This window comes from Hemicordylus capensis, chromosome 4, assembly GCF_027244095.1.
Source record: "Hemicordylus capensis ecotype Gifberg chromosome 4, rHemCap1.1.pri, whole genome shotgun sequence".
Lineage (NCBI taxonomy): Eukaryota > Metazoa > Chordata > Lepidosauria > Squamata > Cordylidae > Hemicordylus > Hemicordylus capensis.
Genome location: NC_069660.1, coordinates 8,957,021 through 8,984,290, shown reverse-complemented (window position 1 = coordinate 8,984,290; position 27,270 = coordinate 8,957,021). Strand labels below are relative to the sequence as shown.

At 47.6% G+C, this 27,270-nt stretch overlaps 1 protein-coding gene across 1 annotated transcript; it reads left to right on the top strand.

The window, feature by feature from the left end:
* Positions 1-12,776: 12,776 nt before the first annotated feature.
* SOX18 (SRY-box transcription factor 18) lies at positions 12,777-26,078 on the top strand. Its single transcript, XM_053250680.1, has 2 exons — positions 12,777-13,528; positions 20,846-26,078. The coding sequence occupies exons 1-2, from the start codon at positions 13,033-13,035 to the stop codon at positions 21,727-21,729; spliced, it is 1,380 nt and encodes a 459-aa protein (XP_053106655.1). The 5' UTR covers positions 12,777-13,032; the 3' UTR covers positions 21,730-26,078.
* Positions 26,079-27,270: the final 1,192 nt, after the last annotated feature.

The window sequence follows — 27,270 nt, the reverse complement described above, 5'->3', positions numbered from 1 at the left end:
CCTGTTACAGGGAACACTGCCCAGCATCCCACAAGCAGTCCAGGTCATAGCCAGGCACCAGCATTTTTGCATCCATGTATTTATTTGTTATTTTCTTTTTTATGTAACCTGCTCTGAAAACTTTGTTTTAAAAGCAGTATATAAATATGCATAGTAGTAGTAGTATTTTGCACAAGAATAATTTCAGTGTAGGTGGGGGCGGGGGGGGAGAGAGAGAGAGAATCATAACTGGGAACTGTACTGATCCTCCAAATGTACAGGTCAGCAGTGCTGTACAACGACCAAGCAGCTGTCACCCCCAGCCTGTCCCCACCCATGGTGCCCTTCTCTCCTAGCCATGCCCGGGTAAGTAAGATCAGCTTTGGAGCTACCTGGCTGCAGAGTAACAGGAAGCACCACTGAGTTTTGTTTCCTGCTTGCACACAGCTGATGGACATTGGAAACAGGCCTTGTGTGAGGGGGATGCAGAAGGGCCAGATGTGGAGCGAGCACACAGCACTTTAGGGTAGCCAATTCTGGCTGAAGCTATTCCTGGCCATTTTTGTTTTCCAATATTTTTCACAGGATCGAGTCATTAGAACGGGGCTTGCTTTCAGGATTCACCTGGAGATGGATGCTGATTGCTGGAGACTCCAAGCCAGGCCTAGGGGGCTGGCAATCTTACAAGGCTCATTTCATGGAACTGGAAAGATAGGACATTAATCTGCTAATAAACAGAGGGCTGCCAGCTGAACAGGAAACAATGGCCTGGCTCAGGGTTCTTGTTGCTAAATAAAGCAAGGGGCACATTTTCTGCCTTCACAATTTTTAAAAAACTGCATGGTTGATCAACCCATGGTGCTCTTGTGGCAGTACACACATCTTAGGTTAATGTTCTAGGTTTTGCTGCAGGCACACCCGTCCCCCAATCACAGAGCCCTCTCCAGGCTTACAAAAGGTTACAGGGCTGTGCTCCTTAGCTCCGTCACCACATATGGAGAGTTTCCAGATAGCAAGCAAGTGCAGGAATCTGCACAGCTTTCTCACAAGTTCCAAGTCTGACCTTACTCCTTGTATATACCCCGCTGCAGGCGCCTGAGCTCCTTCCTAGCACAATCTTACCCTCTGTATGCACGCTGAGCAGCAACCTTGCACAATCTTCACAGCACCACCTGCTGGCCAGTTCTTGCATTGTGAGAAGAACTCACCCTTTCCCTCAGTCACCACAAAAGTATTAATGAAAAGGGAAGGGTTCTTCTTGGAATGCAAGAGCTGACCAGCAGGTGGTGCTATGAAAATTGCATGAGGTCCCTTCATGGAGAAGTGTACAGAAAATGACATCATGCTAGGAAGGAGTGTGGAAGCCTGTAGCAGTGTTTGTATGGTGAGCAAGATTGTGCTGGAACATGCATGAATGAAAGCATTTCAATCCTGCCCTTTATTACCATTTGGAAACCTTCGCCTCCTGACCCAGAAGGCTATACTCAGGTAACAGGATGTTTTGGTCTCTAGAGCCGACCATAAAAAATGAGCACATGTTTCTTTCTGTGCAAGTCTATTTTGGAAATATTAACATTTATTTATTTGTATTATTTATTTATCACATTTGTAGCCTGCCCCAAACTTCCATCTCTGAGCTGCTGCTGAGATACGATCGTCCCCATCTCTGACTATTTTAAAAAAACTCTGAAGACCCATCTCTTCATCCAAGCTTTTTCAGCTTTTTAAATTTGTAGGTTTTAATTTTATGCTGTTTTTAAATTGTTAAACTGTTTTAACCTTTTATATTTGTTTTAATTGTTTTTATGTCATTGTTAACTGCCAAGAGACGAAAGTTTGGGCAGTATATAAGTTAGATAGATAGATAGATAGATAGATAGATAGATAGATAGATAAATAAATAAATATGCCCTGCAAACATAAGAAATGCAACTTTATTTATTTATTTATTTATAATACTTATAAAGTATTATTTATTTATAATAAATATTTTTTTATTTTTTATTTTTTAAATAAATTTTCAAATAAATTTATTTAATTTATAAATAAATAAATCATATAATTTATTTAAATAATAAATAATTTATAATAAATTATTATAAATTTATAAATTATATAAATAAATTATTAAATAATTTGTTTATAATACTTCTTCCCCCCCGCCCCCCCGAATCAGCAGGTTTGCATGACCTAATGTGTTTTCCACTAGAATTCAAGGTCCACCAACCAGAGCCAGGTGCAAAACTGTGCCTCAGGGGACAGCAAACACTTAGCTGTAAAGATCAGGGTGCCACTGAGCAGATGCTCAGCCTGGGAGTTTGTTTTCCATATCAGACCTGAGCTCACAGGCTTTTCACACAGGAAATCCACTCCTGGTTTTCCTCCAAGCTTTCTTGGTTTCAGCAGCCTAATTTAGAAAAACAAAACCATTTTTGTTGTTGCTATAGTTAAGCAAATGGAAATAAGAGCCCCTTGCTTATTCTCCTGCAGATCACTCAGAGATCCATCAGTAAATCCTGATCTCCCTTCTGCCCATCTCAGTCTATAGTCTCTTCTGGCTGGCCACAGCTCTCCAAGCTCTGTGGCAGGAGTCGTTTCCTGCCCTTCCCTGAGGCGAGGCGGTTGCCTCAGGTGGAGAATTATTGGGGCATCAACAGGGCAGCAAGATACCCACTGCCACTTCTCCACCCCCCTGTATCCCTTGCAAGCTGAACAGCTCTTCACCACCACTTCCTTCTGCTCTAACGTACTGCCACTGTCTCCTCCCTTGTTTGCTGCTGGCCTGATAATGAAAAGGGTACAGTAGAAGAGGAAATGAGGAAAGGGTATTAGTGTGTTGGAGACACTCTACAGAAGAAGGCAATTTCATGCATATGGCGGAGGGGTTGGCAGAGATGAGTTGCATGCACATGCACAAATGCGCCCATGAAATCAAGCAGCGGCTATTGCCACTGCTTGAAAAAAGGGAGGTGCAGCATTGCAAGGTCGTCTTGGGCCACCGCTGAGCCCTATGGCCTGAGATCCTTATCACTGGCCATGTCAGGGATTGAACCTAGAGCCTTCTGTAACTGCAGTGAATGCTACCTCTGAGCTCAAGGACCTCCCCAGAGAAATGGGAGGCAGCTGAAGAATTATTTGGAGGAAGAGAGCATGGTAGCGCTATGTGCCGCAAGTTGTGTTTGGAAATCCCAAACTTGAGGGATTTTTGCATATCTTCACTGGCAAGAAAATGCAGCTTGCAGCCTCAATTGTTTTTGTCTGGAGGCTGGAGAGTAAACTGGAGGGAGAGGACTGTTGTTTTGTTTAGGGTTAAATACAGATCGTGTTTTCCAAATCAGTTCCAGACATATAAGAGACACACACATACACCCAAACCATAGCGTGCAATCTCCTGCCGACAGCCTCTTGCACAACCCTGTGCCCCCATTCCAGCCAATGCAATGTTTCAGATTTCATGTTGGGGTCTGGGGTGCATTTGCAGACATCAGGGGACTTGGAAGGAATCGAAGGGGAAAGGAAGTGGAGAACCTTTGTCTGTGGACTGCATCTCTTGGCGAGCTCTCAGCCGGGGAACTCCAAGACGATACAAATTTAACCAGCTCCTTGTCAGTCTAGAGATGCACCACAGCAAGAGGAGAGCTGGTCCTGTGGTAGCAAGCATGACTTGTCCCCTTAGCTAAGCAGGGTCTGCCCTGGTTGGATATGAATGGGAGACTAGAAGTGTGAGCACTACAAGATATTCCCCTCAGGGGATGGAGTCGCTCTGGGAAGAGCAGAAGGTTCCAAGCTCCCTCCCTGGCAGCATCTCCAAGATAGGGCTGAGAAAGATTCCTGCCTGTAACCTTGGAGAAGCTGCTGCCAGTCTGTGAAGACAATACTGAGCTAGATAGACCAATGGTCTGACTCAGTATATGGCAGCTTCCTATGTTCCTAAGAACCACTAAATCCCCAACCCTGAAAGGTTTCCTCAAACATAATAAACCAATTCAGACACTAGTGTACAGATGCCTGTACACTCATACACGTCTGTGTAAATGACTGTACCTGTGTTCATTTTAAAAGTTAACCTGGATACAGGCCCTTTAAATGCATGGCACGGATAGGAAGTCAACTGTTGTACCTGTGTTCAACCTAACATGTGAATGGCTGTACCCGTGTACCTTGTACACTCATTGTATGAGTGTTGAACATAACGTGAATGGACCTTAAGTTCCCCTGAGATCAAAGGTTTTCAACCATGGGTCCCCAGATGTTGTTGGACTACAGCACCCATCATCCCCGTCCATGTGAGGAGCCCTGTGTGACATTTCGGCCAGAGCTCAATACTCTGCTCAGACCCCTGGCACTGTTGTGCTTCGTGCTGGGAAGCATGGCCATTCCCACTGTGCAATGATGGCTCCCTTTAAGGGAAACGGAGCCCTCTGGGGACCCTGCACCATCTTGGAAGGTGTGCACGGAATGCTGGGAAGGGTACCAGCCAGAGCTCTTCCCTGCCAGAGCTCTTGAGAGGACTCCATCTCTCTTAAAGGGCACTCCCAATACAACACTGAGAAAAGCATAGTACTGCGTGCGAAGGTCAGCACAGTGGGAAATGTCCTGGACTCTCACCTGGAAGGTTTTTTGCTAAAGTGGCCCCCGCTTGGAAAACAGTGAAGACCACCACTGCCTTAGACACTGCAGGGCAAGCCGGTATTTGATTGTGAAGGCAACTTCTCACAGTCCGCGGATACATTTATGCTACTACTTCTGTTGAGTCGGTCTGTTTATTTGAACGGCATCCCCGGAGCAAGCAGTCTGAAGTATGCAGCCTTTGGAGCCCTGCTGGATTAGATCAAACGTCTGTCTAGTCCAGCATCCTGTTTTGAACTGTGACCTGCCAGTTGCCTTGGGGAACCAAACCTGCAAGCCATGTATAAAGGCGGTATAAAAATATGATAGATAGATGGATAGGTAGATAGATAGATAGATAGATAGGTAGGTAGGTAGGTAGGTAGGTAGGTAGGTAGGTAGGTAGGTAGGTAGATAGATAGATGAAGCCATCCAAGCCAACAGCCACCCCTTTGGTTAAGACTGTGCAAATATTCGGCTACGAATATCCCCAGCCAAATAATCCCCCTGGCACTCTCTGGAGGCAACTATCCCCAGTGCTTATCTTAAAGACAACCCCCTTAAAGAGAAATAGAGCCCTTCATGTGGGAAGGCATGCGGGGGTGGGACTGGGAGGTGGAACTTCTCTCTCAGCCTAGCCTACTTCACAGGGTTGTTGTGAACGAGAAACTTAAGTATGTAGTACACCGCTCTGGGCTCCTTGGAGGAAGAGCGGGATATAAATGTAATAATAATAATAATAATAATAATATAGCAATGGAGTTTGGACTAGACAAGTGTGCTGCATTAATAATGGACAGAGGGAAAATGACAAAAACAGAAGGAATAGAACTGCCCAATGGAAGCAACATCAAGAACCTGGAAGAGAAAGAACATTACAAATCCTTGGGCATTCTCCAGGCTGATAACATCGCACACACTAAAGTTAAAAGAAAAACTGGAAGCGAATACATCAAGAGAGTTAGAAAAATCCTCAAGTCCAAACTCAATGGCGGGAACACCATACAAGCCATAAACACCTGGGCTATACCTGTTATCAGATACACTGCAGGAATAATAGACTGGACCCAGGCAGAGCTAGAGACGCTAGATCGTAAGACCAGGAAAATCATGACCATCAATCATGCTCTTCACCCCTGCAGTGATGTAGATAGGCTCTACCTCCCGCGCAGCTCAGGTGGAAGAGGAATGAGAGCTGGTCTTGTGGTAGCAAGCATGACTTGTCCCCATAGCTAAGCAGGGTCTGCCCTGGTTGCATATGAATGGAAGACTTGATGTGTGAGCACAGCAAGATATTCCCCTCAGGGGATGAAGCCGCTCTGGGAAGAGCAGAAGGTTTCAAGTTACCTCTCTGGCTTCTCCAAGATAGGGCTGAGAGATATTCCTGCCTGCAACCTTGGAGAAGCCGCTGCCAGTCTGTGAAGACAATACTGAGCTAGATAGACCAATGGTCTGACTCAGTATATGGCAGCTTCCTATGTCCTATGTTCCTAAGTCCATCAAACAGTAGAGGAGGAGAAAAGAGGCCTTGAAGAATATATCAAGGACAGTGAAGAAGATGCACTTCAAATGGTCAATAATGTGAAACTATTCAACACCAATGAAACAAAGCAGGCCTACAAGAAAGAACAAGTCAAGAACCGAGCAGAAAAATGGAAAAATAAGCCACTGCATGGTCAATATTTGCACAAAATAAGTGGAAAATCAGACATCACCAAGACCTGGCAATGGCTTAAGAATGGCAACTTGAAGAAAGAAACAGAGGGTTTAATACTGGCTGCACAAGAACAGGCACTAAGAACAAATGCAATAAGAGCAAAAGTAGAAAAATCAACCACAAACAGTAAGTGCCGCCTTTCTAAAGAAGCAGATGAAACCGTGGACCACCTAATCAGCTGTTGTAAAAAGATCGCACAGACTGACTACAAACAAAGGCATGACAAAGTAGCAGGGATGATACACTAGAACATCTGCAAAAATTACTAGCTACCTGTAGCCAAAAATTGGTGGTACCATAAAATTGAAAAAGTTGAAGAAAATGAAGATGTAAAAATATTATGGGACTTCCGACTACAAACAGACAAACATCTGCCACACAATACACCAGATATAACTGTAGTCGAGAAGAAAGAAAAACAAGTTAAAATAATCAACATATCAATACCAGGGGATAGCAGAATAGAAGAAAAATAAATAGAAAAAATCATAAAATACAAATATCTACAAATTGAAATTGAAAGGCTGTAGCAGAAAAAGACCAAAATATTCCCAGTGGTAATTGGCACCCTAGGTGCAGTTCCAAAAGACCTTGAAGAGCACCTCAACACCATAGGGGCCACAGAAATCACCATCAGCCAATTACAAAAAGCAGCTTTACTAGGAACAGCCTATATTCTGCGACGATATCTATAACAATTGACAATAAAATTCTGGCATCCCAGGTCCTTGGGAAGGACTCGATGTCTGGATAAAACAAACCAGTCAATAACACCTGTCTGACTGTGTAAACAAGAAATAATAATAATAATAATAATAATAATAATAATAATAATAATAATAATAATAATAATAATAGCAGCAGCATGTGAGGAGTGCTTCAGGTCTGGGGGAAGGGGGCATCTGCATTTTTAAAAATTGTGGCTAGCAATGATGGCCACCTAATGGCGCAGCGGGGAAGTAACGTGCCTAGCGAGCAAGAGGTAGCTGGTTAGAATGCCTGCTGGTAAACATCTATATCGGGCAGCAGCGATATCGGAAGATGCTGAAATGCATCATCTCACACTGTGCGGGGAGGAGGCAATGGTCAACCCCTCCTGTATTCTACCAAAGACAACCACAGGGCTCTGGGGTCACCAGGAGTCGACACCAACTCGACGGCACACTTTTCCTTTACTTTAGGGATCATGAGAGTTGCAGGCCAACAACATCTGGGGACCCAAGCTTAAGAACCCCTGGATTAGTGAACTGCTGTTTTTTGAGAAAGCGGAGATTCTCAGGAAACTGAATTCTGTGTCTATCCTGCACTTCAGAGGAATCACAGCATGCAAACAACCCAGATCACAAGGAAACACGGTAGCTGAGACAGCACTGGACAGGTGATAGCTCCCACATGACCTGGTGAAGAGAGGAAAGCACTCTGCACATGCTCATATGCATGTTCTCATTCCTTTTGTGATTATTAGGGCTGCAATCTTTAATCAACTGTAATAGTTCTTTTTATTAACACACACACAAAAGGCATCCTGATTCATTGGGCATCACTTTTTTAAAAACTATTTTTTAATATGCTGCTGTTGCAACACCCTCTTTTGTATGTGACTGTATTTTTCCCACGAAAACACATCTAACACATTTGCTTTTGCAAATATAATGTTATACATTCTTTAATAAAAATTGCAGATGACAGATATCATCTTAGAAAAGGCATTATCCCACTATCTCACACAGGCAGTAATGCCTCTTCTAAGGTGAGGCATTTTCCCTCTAGTATCACACAGAGGGAATGCATCTTCTAAGGTGAGGTATTCTCCCTTTAATCCCACACAAGAGGCAATTCCTCTTCTAACATGAGGCATTCTCCTTTAGTCCCAGACAGGAGGGGATGCCTCTTCTAAGATTATGCATTCTCCCTCTAGTATCATACAGGAGGGTATGCTTCTTCTAAGGTGAGGTATCCCCCCTTTCATCTCACACAGGAGGGAATGCCTCTTCTAAGGTGAGGTGTTCTCCATCTAGTATCACACAGCAGGGAATGTTCCTTCTAAGTTGAGGTATCCCCCCTTTCATCTCACATAGAAGGGAATGCCTCTTCTAAGGTGAGGTATTCTCCATCTAGTCTCAAACAAGAGGGGATACCTCTTCTAAGGTGAAGCATTCTCCCTCTAGTATCACATAGCAGGGAATGCTTCTTCTAAGGTGAGATATTCCCCCTTTCATCTCACACAGGTGAGAATGCCTCTTCTAAGGTGACACCTGCTGCCAGGTATACATGCAAAAGCTGACTGAGCTTTTGTTAACCAGGTGACAGCCCTGATTATTAAACATTTTCCTGAGGTGAGAACTGGCTTGTCCCACAATTTAATCAAGAAAACATTTGCAACAGGTTCTCCATATACATAAGCTTCTTTCTTCCAGTTACCATATGGCCATCCTGCTCCAGTTCTCAACTTTAAGTCCCCAGATGTTGTTGGACTACAATTCCCATCATCCCTTTGCCTACTGTGGCTGGGGATGACAGGAGTTGTAGTCCAACAGCAGCTGGCGACCCAAGGCTGAGACCCCTTCTCTGCTTCCTCCTAATGAATAAGATTGCAACCAGCAACCGTTCAACTCAGTGCGACTTTTAGCCCTGACCCCACGTGGAGGAGGTGGCCAGCTTCCTGCTGGACACTTTTGCCGATAAGAATATTTGGACTTCCTTTCTCTGTCCTTGAAATAGCCATTTATTTCCAAAATGAGAAGTTCTGGGATACAAGCCTGCTTGGAAGCAAAACGCTCTGAACCTGGCAGGCTTTGCCCCTCTAAATCCAAACTGGGGGTGCTATTTATTGCATGTGTCATCCGTGGAGCTGGGTTTCCTTCTGGCTGTACTGCTCTGGAAGTGTAAAGTGTGCAGGGGCGTAGCTAGGAGAGAGGGGGCCCGTGTTCATCCCTCTCTGTGGCAGCCCCCCAGAGTGAGGGAGATAATGAAGAAAATAGGAAGGGGTGAAGCTAGAGGGCCCTCAGGAGCTGGGGGCCCATGTTCTTTGCACCCTTTCGCTCAATTATAGCTACGCCCCTGAAAGTGTGCCATCAAGTTGATTTCAACTCCTGGTGTTTCCCATGGCCGCCTCCTCCTGTGCGGTCTGAGACGGTTGCCTTTCAGCCTCTTCCTCTATCACTGCTGCCTGATATAGTACCAGCGGGGATTTGAACCGGCAACCTTCTGCTTGTTAGTCAAGCATTTCCCTGCTGCGCCACTTCGAAAGCTCCTGAGAATGGGTCAAAGAAAGCAGTCCCGTTACTTGGGAGGGGAGATGAAGGAAATGCATGCTGCGTGGGCTGGGAGGCTCTCTTTTGGATGACTTCACATACCTCAGGGCAGCAGTGGGTCGTCTTAATCAGCGGGGGGGGGGGGGGCGCCAAATGAGACGCAACGGGCTCTAGCTCTTGGCAGCCCAATTGCACCTGCTTCTCCTTTCCGGCCCACCCCCATGTTAGCGAGAGCTGTGGTGCCTGCAGGTTGGCCATTCATCAGGAAAAGCTATGTGGGCTGCACAGCTCTCCCTGATGAATGACCGGTGCACCCATACAGCTCTACCAGAATGGCCAGCTGACAGGAGGAAGCAGGCCCTCACAGCTCTACCTGATGAATAGCCAGCATGCAGGCCGCGCGCCCAGACAGCTCTTCCTGACAAATGGCCAGCCTGCCGGCAGAGCAGCTCTTGTTAATGCTGGGAGGGGGTGAGGCAGGAGGGATGGGAGAAACAGGCACAATTGAGTTTCCAGGAAGCAAAGGCAGCTAGCTGGGGCTCATTTGGGCCCCCCCGGCTCATTAGGATGAGCGGCTGCTGCTGCTTCAGGGTAAAGCCCTGTCACTGAATTGCTATTATTAACAGTGGTCCTCCCCATACTGTGCAACAAGCTGCCGATCTTGGAAAGTGCTCGTGGCTTCCAAAGCCGTTCCAAACCCCTCTGCGCTGTGCTGTTTGGGGAGATCCCATGGCTACGAAGCAGTGCATCACCACACTTGCCCTGGTGCTCCTGGGAGTAGCCTTGCAAGCACAAGCCATTTTCAACAAGGAAATCACAGAGTGGCGTACATAGGTAGAGGAATGAGGAAAGGGCGGAGAAGAGGGTTCCCTGCCCCCAAGGGGCCCACAGTCTAAAAACGAACACAGTATTCCATCCTGGGCTTCCAGCACACTGCTGCTTGGGGTGGCGCACAAGAAAGCACAATAAATGGTAACAAAACAAAAGCCACAGCAAGATAAAATAGGACTCAAACTCACTTAAACTCAGCTTTGAAAAGCTTCCTTTAAAAGGCGGGTTTTCAAATTCTTTTAAAAACTAATCAAAGGGGGAGACTGATCAAACACTTTGGGAGGGCATTCCAAAAGGCAGGGGGGGCACTATTGATTTATTAATCAATCAACCAGTTAATCAATCAGATCCTGCCAACCAGGTCTGTTTCAGTGGCAGAGACCAGAGCAGGGAAGAGAACTGGCCTTGTGACAGCAAGCATGAATTGTCCCCTTTGCTAAGCAAGGACGGCCTTGATTTGCATTTGGATGGGAGGCACCATGTAAACGCTGCAAGATCTTCCCCTTAGAGGATGTGGCCATAGCTCAGAGGAAGAGCATCTGCCTGCTTGCATGCAGAAGGGCCCAGGTTCCCTCCCTGGCAGCATCTCCAGATAGGGCTGGGAGAGACTCCTGCCTGCAGCCTTAAGAGAGCCACTGCTGGTCAGTGCAGACAACAGTGAGCTAGATGGACCAAGGGCCTGACTCGGTAGAAGGCAACTTCCTATGTTCCAGGGCCCAGATCTGAGGACCTTGGCATATTCATATGGGCAAATGCTGTTGCGTGGATACTCTGACCCCAAGCTATGATGTAGGACTCTAGTCAAAACTAGGACTTCTGAATCTGTTTGAAAGGAGAGGCCAGCAACAGCCACTGGAGGGATGCTGTGTGCTGGGTCGAATATAGAATGTGGTGGGGCACTAAGGATGCACAGCTGAAGAAGACTTGCTCTGACTCCATGGCCTTTCCCTGCTTGCCCCCCTAGGAAATTGCCACGGGCTTGGGGGGAGGTAAAGTCAAGGGGTAAAACCAGGGGGAGGTAAAACCAGACCGAGGCAGTCTGGCCGGACACCAAACCAGCTTGAGGAAATGTAGAGCTTGCTTGCAGCGGCCACCAGGTGACTTGCGCAGGGGTTTCAGCGGGCTGAGGGCCACGCACACCTCTGCCAGCAGCACATGCCTTGCGCAGCAGCAACGCCAGCTGCACTTCCGGCCTGCAGCCCCCCCCCCCCGGGGAGGGGGCTTTATGAGGAGGTTCATGCCAGGCTGAGCCTTGGGTTGCATTTTCGTTGCCCACCATGGGAGAGGGGAAGTCATGACCACGGAGTGCCCTTGAGCATGTGCAGAGTAGCGCCCCCCTTCCCCACCGCTGAGGACTGACAAACAGTCCTCCGCGGCGCGCCCCGGTATTTAGGAACCCGTGCGTGAGTTCGGAGGGGCGGGGGCGACACGCGTGCCAACTGCTATGCCGCCCCCGAAGTGCAGTCCCTGATGCTCTGGTTGGTGCTCGCAGGAGTTTACCGACTGAACGATACTTTTGCCAATCATGTTCCCGTTTCGAAATTGGGGTGGTTATTTCCCACCTCCACCCGCCACACTCTTCCGTCTTACCACAGAACCGAAACTCAAACACAGCAACGATGGGCGCTACTTTTGCACGTCGGAATGCAGCAAAAGATCTGGACTACGTTTGTTGCCCGCTAGGAGGGAGCGCGTTTCTGTATCTCCCCCATCCTTATGTTGTCCCCCACCCCCCAAAAGTGGCTAGTCCTAAGGAGGCAGGCAGTGGGGCGCCAGTGGGGGCGCAGCAGCCCCTGGTCCGCGGCAGCCCGATTGCTCCTGTTCTCCCATCCCGCCGCGCTGCCTGCAGGCTGGCCATTCACCAGGCAGCACCCAGCTGCCTCTACCGGAGGAATGGCCGGCCTGTTTGTGTGCCGGCTCTGGCAGTAAGGGGGAAATAGGAGAGAGAGAAATCTTAAGGGCATTCAAAGACGACAACCCAGAGAGTGGTGCGCCGCCGCCAAAGCGCCCAAGAATCCGGGCCGCGCAGTCTAGCCGCTGGCGTGTTGCGGTTTGCAAGAGCCGAGCGGCTTGCTCTGCTTTAAAGGACTAGTTTCGCCATGTTCACACACACACACACACACACACACACACACACACCCCAACTCCAATATTACTGATTTCCTTGGAAAAAACCCAGGAGGCAACGGAACGGAGCGGCTCGAGAGGGTCTCCGATCCAGGCGGGCCTGCCCCCTCCGTCCCTCTCCAGTTTCCCAGCCGGGAGCTCCCACTAGTGGGCCACTCCAAGCCCTCCCCCTCCCCTCCCCTGCCCGCCCCGCGCCAGACGCCCAGCCTTTATAATGTTGCCCTCCGCCAGCGCGCATCCTTTCAGCCGAGGTCTTCTTCTCCTCCTTGGCTGGAGGAATACCAACAGAAAACTCTGCTTGGGCTAGGAAGGATTATCCCCCGCTCCGCCCCGCCCCGGCTCCTCTTCTGTTGCTACTAGTTTCGGGTGCTGCTCCTTAGAGCCCTTGTGCCCTCGTGTTCTTTCCGCCCCGCAATTCTCCCTTCTCTTTCTTTCCTGGGGAAGGGAACCCGATTCTCTTCTTTGCTGCCCCAACCTCTGCTCGCTTTCTGGTCCCCAAAGGCGCGTCTAGCTGGAATGAATATATCTGAGCCTAGTTTCTGTAGAGAGGAGTTATCCCAACCCAGAGGCGACTTTTCATGGGGAGCGGCAGCGGCAGCGCCCCCACCAGCACCGCCACCCGCAGCAGCAGCAGCAGCAGCCGCCTCTGATCCGGGGCGCGCCTACCCGCAGCAGACCCCGGCGCCACAGCCAGCATCCAGCCGGACCCCCAGCCCGGACGCGGGCTTTGGATTTCGCCCAGGCGCACCGGCGGCGGCGGCGGCGGCAGCGGCGGGGGGAGACCCCGGCGGAGCGCTCTTGGGACCCGTGTCCAGCCGTTCTCCCAGCCCGGACGCCGGCTATGGCCACAGCTCCGGCCGATCTGACGGCAAAGGCGGCGGCGGCGGCAGCGGGGAAGACTCCCGCATCCGACGCCCCATGAACGCCTTCATGGTGTGGGCCAAGGACGAGAGGAAGCGGCTGGCCCAGCAGAATCCGGATCTGCACAACGCGGTGCTGAGCAAGATGCTGGGTAAGGGCAGCCGCGAGCCCCGGCCAGGGTCCCCGGAAGTGTGTGGAAGGCGGGCGGGGGGGGGGGGTCCAGGCCGGGGTGGGGGGCAGGGACGGCGGGGGGAGACGGTGGTCGGTGTGCCAGCTTTTCCGACGCACTTTGACTTCGGCTCATTCCCTGCGCGAAGAGTAAAGCGGTCATTTCAAAAGGGAAAGACCCTGAATCGGGTTTCTGGTCATGGCAAAAAGAAAGAAATCTCAAAGCCAGATCTGAGCAAAGCAACAAATCTCGCGCACTCACGGAGTTCCAGGATGGTGGAATAATTCCTTCGTATGATAGGCTAACCCGTATTATTCACTCCTGGCTGCTGGAAAGGAAGGGAAGAAAGAAGACCTCCACAACCTCGGGTCTTTTGTGGGACGTTAGTGACTGCAACATCAAGTAGCAATTATTAATTCACTTGGGGGGTTATTTCGGGATGTATTTATTTTTGCTTGCAGTCGGTCTGTTGGGACTTACTTTGCTTCCCTTCACTCTGTAGACAGGACAGCACAATTTACATAGCACTGCTGAAGCTAGCGTAGCCGCTTATCTAATTAGCTGAGGACCGAATAATAACCACCTTACCTGATCCACCTGGGAATGGGGCTCTGCTGCCTCATGGCTAAATTTTAGCCAAGGCTCTAGCCCCTCTGCTACCCTCCTGCCAGAGCCTGTGACTAAAGCATATGGCGCCCGGCAATCTCCTGTCGCTTCCACCCTTTCCCACCTTTGCACATAGAACCTGGGGTCATTACAGTACTAGAACCTGGGGCCATCCGATGAAACGGGTTGGCAGGAGATTCAGGACAGACCAAAGAAAGGACCTAACACATAGCGATCCTATGGAATTCACTGCCACAAGACATAGGGATGGCCACTAGCTTAGATGACTTTATAAGAGGATTTGACAAATCCATGGTGGGTGAGAGGTCTTTCAGTGGCTACTAGCCATAAAGGCTATGTGGGACCTCCGTATTCAGAGCCACTGTGCCACTGAATGCTGGGAAGCAACCGTGGGGGAGGGCTGTTGACTTCAAGCCTCGCTTGCAGACTTCTCAGAGGCATCGGGTTGGCCACCGTGGCACACAGATTGCTGGCCGTGATGAACCTTGGCTCCGATCCAGCAAGGCTCTTCTGATTATCTTAAGACTTTGGGAGTCATCCAAGGAAAACTGATGGGGGGTTCGGGATGGGAGAAAATTAATGAACACAGGGAACTCTTTGCTACAAGATGTGGTGATGGCTACTAGTTCAGTGGGCAGATTAAAAAGGCTCAGACTGCAACCCTAGCACACGATCCTAGGAATCAGTGGAGCCTTGCTGATCACACAGACTTGGTTCTGATTCCCTAGGATCAGCCAGTATGCCGCTGAATTCCAGCTGTTAGGGACAAACAATTAGGGAGAGCGGTTGTCTTCATGGCTTCCTTGTGAGCCTAGGCACTATTGGGATGCTGGTTGAACAAAGAGTCTAATCTGGACTGGCAGGATAGTTCTTTAAAAAGATTAAGCGGGGTGTAGAGGGTGCAGAGCAGGGTCCAGAGAGCCTCTGTATGGGGTGGTTTATAAATGTAATAAATTATTATTATTATTATTATTATTATTATTATTATTATTAATCTATTATTGTGCAATGCTTCTTATCAGCCCCTCTTACGAATACGACAAATATTTATATACCGCTTTTCAACAAAAGTTCCCAAAGCAGTTTACATAGATATAAATAAATAAATAAAATGGCTCCCTGTCCCCAAAGGGCTTACAATCTTTAGAAAGAAACATAAGAAACACTAGCAACAGTCACTGGAGGGGTGCTGTGCTGGGTATGGATAGGGCCAGAAATTTATCGCACAATCCTCCATCTAGATTAGCTACCCTTAACACCTTTTATACTATCATTCCTGCAATCAGGGGATACACAAAGACAAATTGTGCCCACCCCCCTATCCTATTATCCTATCAGAGTGCAGGTTCTGATGCATGCTGCTAAATATTGTTATAGGATTTTTACACAGAAAATTTCTTTTTGCCCATGAACCTCTCTTGCACTGTTAGGACACACTTGCGAATGCTGTTCACCAGAGATCAAAACCTGAAGAGCATAGTTTTTAAACCAACGGTGCATTCTAGCCTATTGTGAGGTTTACGTTCATATTACAGGGATGTGGGGAAAGGACTTTCATGCCCTGGGTGAAGATGCTCGAGGATTTATGGCTGATTTAGTTTGGGAGTGAAGCTGAGTACAGACAGATTACCGCTTTCTCTTCTTTGTTAGGGTGGTTAAAGTGCTGAGACCTCGGAGTGGATTTCCCCCACTTTGTCAGGGTTTGCTTATGGGCAAACTAGAAATTCTAACTGCTGTTTAAGACTGCAAGTGCAGAATCCGGCGATGGTATTTAATCTAGATTAATGTTCACAGAGTAAAGGCAGTGCTTGGGTATACATGTTATTAGAGTCACCTGCAGAAGACATGCAGTACCCTTGTATTGCACGCTAATGAATCTAGAATAACCAACCCTCATACTTTATGTGGAAGGGTCTAACATATAGTAGAGTTGTTAGTCTAAGCTTTTTTCCCTTCAGCCAACTAAACTAGTAGACATCACCATCTTGTGACAGTGAGTTCCATGTGCTAATTTTGCCTGTCTTGAACCTCCCGCCAGTCAGTTTCATTGGGCGATCCCTGAACACTGAAGAAGAGCGGCACTGCTGGATCATACTTGCTTTACCCAAAAGGAGATATTTGAAAATTGAGAAGAACCTTCCCTCACCCCTTTTCCTGACTCTGCTTCTAGGAGTAATTCATCTGCACACAACTATCTGCAAGTGTCCTGTGCGACCTTGAAGATGAATGCATTAATTGTGACATAAGCTTTCATGCACAAAGTCAAGCCACTTTGTCAGGTGCAGGAAGTGTTGTCTGCAGTTGGCAGGTGTGTGTGTGGTGTATTTGCACACAGCTAGGTAGAGAGGTACAGAACGGAGATTTTATTTTATTTATTTATTGTTGAATTTATATACTGCCTTTCATTAAAAACAATCTCAAGGCAGCTTACAAAAGTTAGAAAGTTAAAAAACATACAATAAAATGACAATAAAAATATTAAGCTAAAAAAAAATAAAAACAAACCAAATTTAAACTCTATAAAATACAAGCATAAAACCTATACACGGGTAAAATGATCAAGGGTGCAGTCCAAAGACCTTGAGATGCAAAGGGTAGCAGGTTTGTCACATTTCTACACAGAACCTAAATGTGTTCAAGATGAGAACAATATTATTATTATTATTATTATTAACAACAACAACAACAACAACAACAACAGAGTGACCTATTCACAATAACTATCACCAGTTTCCTGCTATACTAATTTTAACCCCCAAAGAGATACAATAAGGGTGCAGAGGAACATCTTGAAACAAGACCCACTGTCATATTGTTTCCCAGGGAACAAGCATGACTTGTCCCCTCTGCTAATCAGGGTCTGCCCTGGTTTGCATTCAAATGGGACACACGTGTGAGCACTATAAGAGATTCCACTCAGGGGATGGGGCTGCTCTGGGAAGAGCATCTGCACACTTGCATGCAAAAGGTTCCAAGTTTCCTCCCTGGCAGCATCCCCAAGACAAGGCTGAGAGAGACTCCTGTTTGCAAACTTGGAGAAGCCACTGCCAGCCTGTGTTGACAATACTGAGCTAGATGGACCAATGGTCTGACTCGGTGTAAGGCAGCTTCCTATGTTCCTATGTAAGCTCAGTTTCCCCTTGCTTTCACCGAGCATTTGAGGGACACACTAATGGATGATCTGCATATTGGTCTGCATCTTCTGTCTTGCTCCTTGCTCCAATGAACCAGTGAGGTTCGGTGTTCCCTCTAAAGTGTGCGCGTGTACGCGCACTCACACATTTTTTTAGGTCCGCTCAATTAATTTTAGATCCTGCTCAGGTTTAAATCACAAAGGTCCCACTCTGAATGCATGGGTGCGCACACTGCCTTAACACTGCCGCCCAGAACAAAACTCATTCCACACACCGATGAAAAAAATGAGAGGGAACACTGGTGAGGTTCATTGTTCACTTTTTTAATTTTTAGAAGTGCAGCATTAATATGCATGCCTTCTTTCAACATTTGTTTGGTACCTCATGCATCAGTATTTTAAGTGAAACCTTAAAAGAGCTACGAAACTGCTCTAGAGATGGGAGGGCGAATCTGTGGCCACTCAAGCACCAACCAATCGGTGCTTCTATTGCAAACAGCCAAAACCAGTTTCCTCTCAATTGATCATGCAACTGTATATGATGTAGTGAGTTCCTTTCCACAGTGGCTCGGCCATTCAAACAATGTATAACTGCATATATCCCTATTCCATATGGTGGGAAAGATCCCTCCAATCCTGATTAAGTCCAAATACAGTATCATCGAATTTGTATCCATCAGATAGGATAAGGAGGAGCTCTGCTGCCCTAAACAAACACAAGCAAATGCCACATCAGTTTGTCCTTGGAAACTCTCAAGCAGAAAGATGTCATCGTCGGTGCCTTGGTCGCCCTTTTCTTCAAAGTGATGCTCCTGCCCAAGTATCTCATAAACAATCCCCAAAGCGTGAGCCTCTTTCGCACTCTGCGTGCCATATGTCAATATTGTTAACGTGGCACAAAATGTGGAAGAGAGTTGTTCCTGAATGGCGCATGCATTTTAGCCACTGCAGAGATCACATTTGAGTTTCAGCGTAGACAAGGGAAATGTCCAGACTGCCAGAAGAGTTGCTTCTGGAAATGCACATGGTGACTCAGACTGAATTCCTCTTTCTGGTTCAGTAGATGCAGCCACCCACCACCACCACTTGTGTGGGTCGTGGCGGTTAACCTTAGTTAAGTGTTTCCGAGGATTTTGGCACGCTGATCAGGTCTGCAGAATGTCCAGATTGCAGTTCAACATGTTCTGGAACATTTTCCCAAAGCAAGTTGCCTTGGGATGCAGTGAGTCACGATCTGGGTGAGTCTGCACCATCGCAAGACAAAGGCAGAAATCCACTGGAGCTCAGGCTGGTTTTAGCATGCAAAATGTGTCTGTGTGAATTAGCCATCACAGACTTTTATTGACATCTACACTTGAGTTGAAAGAACAGGGTGGGACATAGGCGCTGCCTGCCTTACACTGAGTTAGACCATTGGTCCATCTAACCCAAGAGTAACTCCTTTGTCTTTCAGCAGTTCCTTGAGGACAAACAAGAAAAGTTTGTTCCCAGCTTTGCTACCTGAAATCCTTTAACAGGAGATGCTGTGGAGGACTGAGTCTGGAGTCATGCTCTATCAGTGAGCAATGCTCCCCCTGCAACTTATTAAGATGGCTCTGTTTTATCTGAGGAGTTTACAGAGAAGGGGGTGTGGTAACTATTTGACTGCTCCTTCTGCTAGAGGGAGTTGACTTTGCTTATGGACGTTTGCGCCCTTTTGCATTGTTGTTATTCTGCTTTTCAATGGGAAAATTCTCAAAATGGTTTACATAGAAAAAGAAGAAGAAGAAGTTTGTCCCCTGTCCCCTAAGGGCTCACATTCTAAAAAGAAAGACAAGGTAGACACCAGCAATAGCCACTGGAGTTATGCTGTGCTGGGATTGAATAGGGATGGTTGCTCTTCCCCTGATAAATAAATATAATCACTCTTTTGAAAGGAACATAGGAAGCTGCCATATACTGAGTCAGACCCTTGGTCCATCTAGCTCAGTATTATCTACACAGATTGGCAGCGGCTTCTTCAGGATTGCAGGCAGGAATCTCTCTCAGCCGTATCTTGGAGATGCTGCCAGGGAGGGAACTTGGAAGCTAGATGCTTGTCCCAGAGCGGTTCCATCCCCTGAGGGGAATATCTTACAGTGCTCACACATCATGTCTCCCATTCATATGCAATCAGGGCAGACCCTGCTTAGCAGAGGGGACATGTCATGCTTGCTACCACAAGACCAGCTCTCCTCTCTGAAGATTTTGGCATGCTGGTGTCAAAAGGTGCTTAGTAGGAGGTGCTTAGGAGTTCACCATGAATGGTGAACTTAGGAGGAGCACCATGAAAGGTGCTTAGGAGGACCAAATGCAGGCATGGCCAACCAGCGAGTCTCCAGGTGTTGTTGGACTACAATTCCCATTATCCTCAGCTGAAGTTTATTGCAGTTTGGGAAGATGCGAGTTGTAGTCCACCAACACTTGCCTCAGGTCAGCCCTGAATGAGTACTTCCTGTGAGGTTACATAGGAACATAGGATGCTGCCATATCCTGAGTCAGAGCATTGCTCCATCGAGCTCAGTCTTGTCTACCCAGACTGGCAGCGGCTTCTCCAAGGTTGCAGGCAGGAATCTCTCTCAGTCCTCTCTTGGAGATGCTGCCAGGGAGGGAGCTTGGAACCTTCTGCTCTTCCCAGAGCAGCTCCATCCCCTAATGGGAATATTTTACAGTGCTCACAGACACATAGTGAGGCAATGAGGTTCAAATCTCCCATCTCAGCCATGAACTACTCGGATGGATTTGGGCAAGATCCACCCTCTCCACGCCATTTGCTCCATCTCTGAAGTGGGATTCGTCATGTTTTCTGACCCTGCTGCTGCATGCGGTGTGGGCTGGCTGGTATGCAGAGCCCTCCAGTGTATGTTTACTCTGAAGTAAGGCCCACGGTGTTCAGTAGTGCCACTGACTCCCAGGGAACTGTGTGCCCAGTTGCAGTGTGCGACTCAGCAGGAGTCGTTTACTGTGGCATAGCATCCCTCTGGACATTATCTGGGTGGCCTGGTCTGAGATGTGGTGAGCTGGGAGAGAAATGGGCCTACCCAGGAAAGGGCGGCTTCACTTCTCTTTTGAAAGAGATGAATCAAACGACCTCCTGTTTGAAAGCACCTGTGTGCATGCCGCAGCTGTTCCCTGAGAAACCAGGCTGCCTACAGCTGATGCAGGACCAGAGCACAGATCTGCTGGGCAGCGCACCCCTCAATAGGGTTGCCCAAATTTAATTGCCAAAATGAGCAACACACTTTCCAGAATGAGGGGCACAAGTTTGTGGGGGGTGGCTGGGAGGTTTATGCAGTAGTAATCAAGAGCCTGAGTATCATTGACGTAGTTGTAATTGAATTATATGCTATTGAATAAATGAGGGACAAATGCTGCCCCGATAGGGACCAACACTGAATCCCTGAAATGAGGGACATCCTGCGTAATGAGGGACAGTTGGCAACCCTGCGCCCTCCACCCCATTTTGCTGGGTGGCTCGTTGCTGTGACTTCATGCCTGTCTTTGCTCTTTGGGTTTCCCAGGTCAGTCATGGAAGGCCCTCAGTGCCACCGACAAGCGTCCCTTCGTGGAAGAGGCGGAAAGGCTGAGGATCCAGCACCTGCAGGACCACCCCAACTACAAGTACCGCCCCAGGAGGAAGAAGCAAGCCAAGAAGATCAAGAGGATGGAGCCCAGCATCCTCCTCCACAACCTCTCCCAGCCCTGCAACGATAGCTTTGGGATGAGCCACCGCTCCGCCGGCGCCCTCGGCCACCCGGGCCACTCCCAGCCTCCCCCGCTCAACCACTTTAGAGAACTCCGTTCGGTGGGCTCTGAGCTGGAGAACTATGGCCTGCCGACCCCTGAGATGTCTCCTTTGGATGTCTTGGAACAGACCGAGCCGGCCTTTTTCCCTCCCCACATGCAGGACGACTGCAACGTGATGGCCTTCCGGGCCTATCATCACCACCACCACCACCACCCCGCTCCGCCTCCCCAGATGGAGTTCCCCCCTGAAAAAAACCTGGGGCGGAACATGCCGATGGGCTACCCACCCAACCCACCACACCTGGCGGATGCCATGAGGACTCCCCACCCACCTGGTATGTACTACAACCAGATTTGTGCTGGAGCCTCCAATGGGATTTCGGCCCACCTGGGCCAGCTCTCCCCGCCTCCCGAGTCGCACCACCTGGACGGCGTCGAGCACTTGAATCCCAGTGAGCTTTGGACAGAAGTGGACCGCAACGAGTTCGACCAGTATTTGAATATGAGCAGGACTCGTCCCGATCCCTCGGGACTCCTCTACCATGTTTCCATGTCCAAAGTGACTCCTCAGAGCCTCTCCTGCGAGGAGAGCAGCTTGATATCAGCCTTGTCTGATGCCAGCAGTGCTGTGTACTATAGCACCTGTATCACTGGGTAGGGCTGTTCCTTGATGCGATGTGTTCACCCGGGGGAGAGGCTCAGGGTACGTCTACATTCCAGGCTTCACCTGGTTTGACGGTCATTTCCTCTGGCCAAGGAACCCTGGGGAATGCAGCAGGGACCTTCACAGCACTGTCCCCAAATGACAGTTCCCAGGATTCCTTGGGGGAAGATGTGATGGTTAAGCGGGGAGAAGTTTTGAAATGAGCTGAGAGTGTACATGTACCCTTCAGTGCTGGTGGCAAAGAAGGCATGGTGTGCAGATACTAGTCTGTTTTAGACAAGGGCAACTTGGCTCCTTAGCCCTCTCTGGGATGTGGTGCTCTTTAGCAAAGGGGCTCTCAGGTCAGCACAGACCAGGGTGCTTTCCAGACGAGCTGCTCAACAGCAGCAACATGCCTCCATTTAGGCAAGTCGCATTCGAAACGTAAACATTGGGGGGAGCAGTCTCGCGGAAACTGACAACCCCCGCCAAAAAACAGCAACGTCCTTACGCCAGATATATGATGCCCTTGCTCTATATCGCAGCAATTAAATTCGAAACAAGGCATTGGCACTGTGAACGGCACCCTGCTCTCCATGTAGGGACTGCGGTGTCACGACTCAGGAAGTGTGGAAGCACACTTCTGAGATCCGATGTGACCCCGTTGCAGGGTCTAGTCTGGAAAGCGCCCAGCTGCTGTGCATGTTTGCTGAAGAGCCTATGCCAGTATTGTGAAGAGCAAAGCGTCTACAGCAGGGATTCTCAAAGTTGGGTCCCCAGGTGTTATTGGACTTCAACTCCCATAATTCCCAGCTACAGTGGCCTTTGGCTGGGGATTATGGGAGCTGAAGTCCAATAACATCTGGGGACCCAATGTTGAGAACCCCTGGTCTACTGGGATGTTAAAATGCTTCCTACGGAGTGTATGTTCACACTTCCGCAGCTGTGTCAAAAGTGGCACTGGGGGAGGGGGAGAATCTCACCCCTGAAGCGCATGGGCTTTGCTGGCAGGCAGCCAGACCAAATTACTCATGAGTATTCCCATTGAAATTAATGAGGCAAGTTTGTCGTGACTTAACCTATCAATTTCAGTGGGATCACTCGTGAGTAATTTAGTCTGGCTGCCAGCCACTGTGTGTCGGGGCCTCTTCACACATAAGATCTTTAAAGTGTAACCTGTGGATGTTGTGAATACATTTGCAAATGCATGCATCAGCCTTGCTGGGAGCTGGGATTGGTTGCCGCTCCTTGACAAGAGCAAGAGCAAACTCTAGTTTCCTGCTGCGTCATGTGTGAAACGGCCCTTTGGTTCTCTGCTTTGCACATTTTCAGCCGAAGCAGAGAGAAGTCCCAGCATCCCGCTCATTTCCGCTGCTCTCCCTGTCTCTGCATAAGGTGTGAATTAGCCCCAAACTGAGGTCAGATTCTTCTTGGGGGCCAACACTTGTGCAGACACAAATATTTGGTCTTTTCAGCACACTTTCCATGCCCACAAGTGCCTTCTTCTCTCTGCACTGGGCTTCCAAGCCCTCTCCCCTTGCCTGAGAACATTGCAGTATTTAGATTGTCTCATTAAATGCATTGCTTTTTAAAAAAAATTAGATAACGCTGAACCACTGATATACTGTATTGCTATGTAGCACAAAAAGATGGACTATTCCAAAGCAGAAGGAGGGTGCATTTCTGCGATGCCCAGCTGCAAGACAGAACAGAGTTCCTCAACCTCAGGTAGTTCTGTGGAGGGAATTTTGGCAGGTGCAGCTGTGCTCACCCCCACAGTACCATAGCATGGCAATCAACACCTGCTGAAATCCCCTCCTCTGTTGCCTTTGATCCTCCTCCATGGTCAGGATATCAGCTTCTACAGCCCAGGAGTTCTCAAACTTGGGTCTCCAGATGTTGTTGGACTACAACTCCCATCATCCTCAGCCACAATGGATTCAGGGGCTGATGGGAGTTGTAGTCCATCAACATCCGGGGACCCACTTGACAACCCCTGGCTTAGCCCTGTTTAGTTGTGGACACGGACAATGCTGTTGGCACTTTGTACTCGAGAGGTGTTGGGAGCTGTGTGATGTCCCAAGTGGGGTGGCCCATTTTCCAAAAGGCGGCTTGTAGCCGAAACCACAGCCAAATCAAGCCCAAGGACTTGAATCCTAAATATGCCCCATGGGCCATCTGCAACCCAGCGGAGCACGTAGGAAACATTGCATTTATTTCCATGGCTCTGGATTGCAGCCCTGAAGCACACAGTCCGGAGAAAGGGAGGGGTGCCTAAAGCCCATTGGACTGAATTGGGTTCAGTAGGCATCAAGGCAGCACTCACATTGGGACTGGGGACTACCCATAAAGGACGTCATGAAATGAGGGGGGAAAGTAGAGCATTGTGGTAAAGGAGGGATTTTTAAAAAAATGGTGTAAGGTGTGACGGAGGGAAGTTGAGGACGTCTTTAAAGGGGCAACATACTGTAGACGGCTCCTTTATGCTCTCATACTTGTCTCTGGAACATACCCGCTTTCTTGCATGTAAAGTCAGTCCACTGACTTCAGTTACTTCAGTGGCTTAAGAATCCACCCTTAAATGAATAGCCTTTCTCCACTGATGCCTGTGCAAATAAGGCTCTGGATTCTGGTTGTGCCTAGAAGGAGACAAGTCCCACTGGAACCACTAAGATTTCCATCTAAAGGAACGGATTTGGATGGGGGCTGTTGATAGATTTTAATCCAATTAAATTAACTCAGGCATTTGGAGGGCAAGGGTTTTCAGAATTCCACACAAAATGAGTGCCATGTGCCAAGTCATGCACACATGTCAGTTCATGTGCCTTGTCATCGCAAGGGTGCATGCACTGGTATACGTACTGGTCAGTCCACTGGTCCATCTGGTGGTCTCTTCTCTGTCTGGCAGCACCTCTTCAGAGAGTCTCTCTCAGTCCTTTAACTGGAGATGCCCGGGATTGAACCGGAGATCTTCTGCATGCCAAGCAAGTACTCTGGTTGTAGAGGTTGCTGTCTACTGAGTCACAATATTAGTCCATCTAGCCGAGTTTTGTCCACTGTGACTGTTAGCAGCTCTCCAGAGGCTCAGGCAGGGATCCTTCCCCTCACTTGCTACTCGTAACTGAAATGCCTGGGTTTGGACCTGTAGCCATCTACATGCAAAGGATATGCCCAACCACTGAGCGACAGTCCGTCTTTACAGGATACAGATAGACTTTCCCACTTCCACTGAGGTCTAAGCTATGCCGTGCAAATAAAGGTTTTCAGAATTAGATCATTAACACCAGGGGTCTCCACCTTGAGGTCTCCAGATGTTGCTGGACTGCATCAGTTCCAGCGACAATAGTCACCGGCTGGTTAGGGTCAAAGGCCATTGTGGCAGGGGGTGATGGGAATTGTTGTCCCACAGTATTTGGGATCTAAGGTTAAGAATCCTTGATTTACGCCAAAGCAGAGACAAATGGCACCATCAAAACCCTGGAAAGGTTATTTTGTAGTAGGGAATGAGAATAATTGAGGGGCGCTTCCCCAACACATTTCTCACTGTAATAAGGGTATTATCTTTCAATGAAACAACAGGACTATATTTTTACTAAGCTTTTTAAAAAATAATATCTATCTATCTTATCTATACATGATATTTAATTTGTTCAAGCATTTTATACTATCAAGCATCACTTTTTTGTTTTTTTGTAATGAATCAAAGGATATCCATGCCATTGAAAGCAGTTATGTAGCAAGACTGGATTCACACTGCTCTAAAGAAGGGGAACGTTATTTTTTTGTGGGGGAGTGTGCATTTTAAGTTGTAAAATCACATGGAGCAATTGTCTGGAATTTTAGGTTAAGAAAAACTGTGGCAAGTATTTTCATTGCTTTGATCAACAGGACCCAATCCAAGAGAAGGTTCTCCCCTGCAAAGTCTATTGAAATTAATGGCAGCTGCACAGAGCACTACTGCAGCCTTGCGCAGGAGAACACAGCTGGATCATGCCCCACTTGCCTCACTACAAGCTGATTAATTATCGAACCATCTTTTCCTAATTCCTTGGCTCTCTTGTGCTCGTTATGGGGACACATGTTTCTCCTCCAACCATTTCCAGATTTTTCTCTCAGTTGATTCCTATTTAGATGTTGTATTGGTAACTTTCAAGGGAATGTCTCCCACTCAGCATTGGGGGAAACAACATGCTCTAAAAGAAAGATATTCAAGAGTTGGATTGATTGTAGTTCAGAGCGAACACAGGCAAATCTGTGCATCTGTCTTTCAGTGCTGTAAGTTGCTTTTGTGTTCCGTTGGACATGCCATCTGTTCTCAGATTTGAAAAAACCCATCTTCTAATAAAACCGAGTGATATCCTTTTCTTGATGTGTCTTTGTGTGTGGTTTGGGGGTTTTGTTAACACAACTGCACACAATATGCACAAGGCTCAATTTGGCAAGCTTTTTCTTGTTCCTATAAAGAGGAGCTACATTACTTGAGGCCAACAGCAATTTCCAGTGTAGAAGACGGCTTAGATAAGTTGATTCACAGCATTAATATGGTGCCATGCATGTTTTTTTCTGGAGCTTTGCTTACAGCGAGACACATAATTCAGTGATATCCAGTAACTTGAGTTTATTTTAAGCTTGGTACCCTGATCTGAAGCATCATTGTGTTTCTTCACAGCAGTTACTTAAGACTTATGACATTTCCTTTTCTTATGTTGTTGGTGCAATGGCAGAGGTATCCCTGTTTTCAGCACATGACTTGCTACTGTTTTTGCAGCCAGGATGCCATTTTAGTGTCCATTGCACAATGATTTAAGAAAGTAGGGAGGTGCTTTTAAAAATCAAATGTACATTCTGATCCATGTGGCTCTTTTCTCCTGTTTTCAAAGAATGGAGAACCAAATAACAGTATAGCTTATGAAAACGCTGTTGGAGAAATGCAGTTACTTTCCAGTCCAGGAAATTTGCTTTTATATCCATGTAAATTCAGTGGCTGACATACTGTGCAATAGTACATCAGTCTAGTAACACTGAATTTGTGCAGTTTGCATAATTGTGCAAATTATGCAATTGTGTAAGCTCACTGAAAATAATGGGCTTACTCTTGTGTAATGCAATTTGCACAAATGCGTTTGTGCAACTTGCATAATGTACGCAAATTGCACAAATGCAATGTTATTAGGCTGACCTACTGTTCATTTTGTTTATCTTGTGCACTTATATACCACCTGAACTTGCGCCTCTACATGGTTTATATCCTACTTTTGCAGTATGTCAGCCAGTTTAATGGGAGTTGTAGGACAGACTGTCTCCGCCGTTCCAAGAAGTCTCCCTGTTTCATTTGGCATTTTCAGTAGTCAAAGCAACCTGCAGTTTGTCCCTCATTAATTTTGACAACTACAAATATATTTCATAACAATAACATTATTAGTTCCACATCCTCTTTTTTGGTCACATTTTGTACCAGTGACTGACATCCAGACTAAATTACTTCTGAGTAGTCCTCCTGAAATTAAGCAGTCCTTTACAATGACCCCTGAGTGGTACTTTTGAATAACTTAGTCT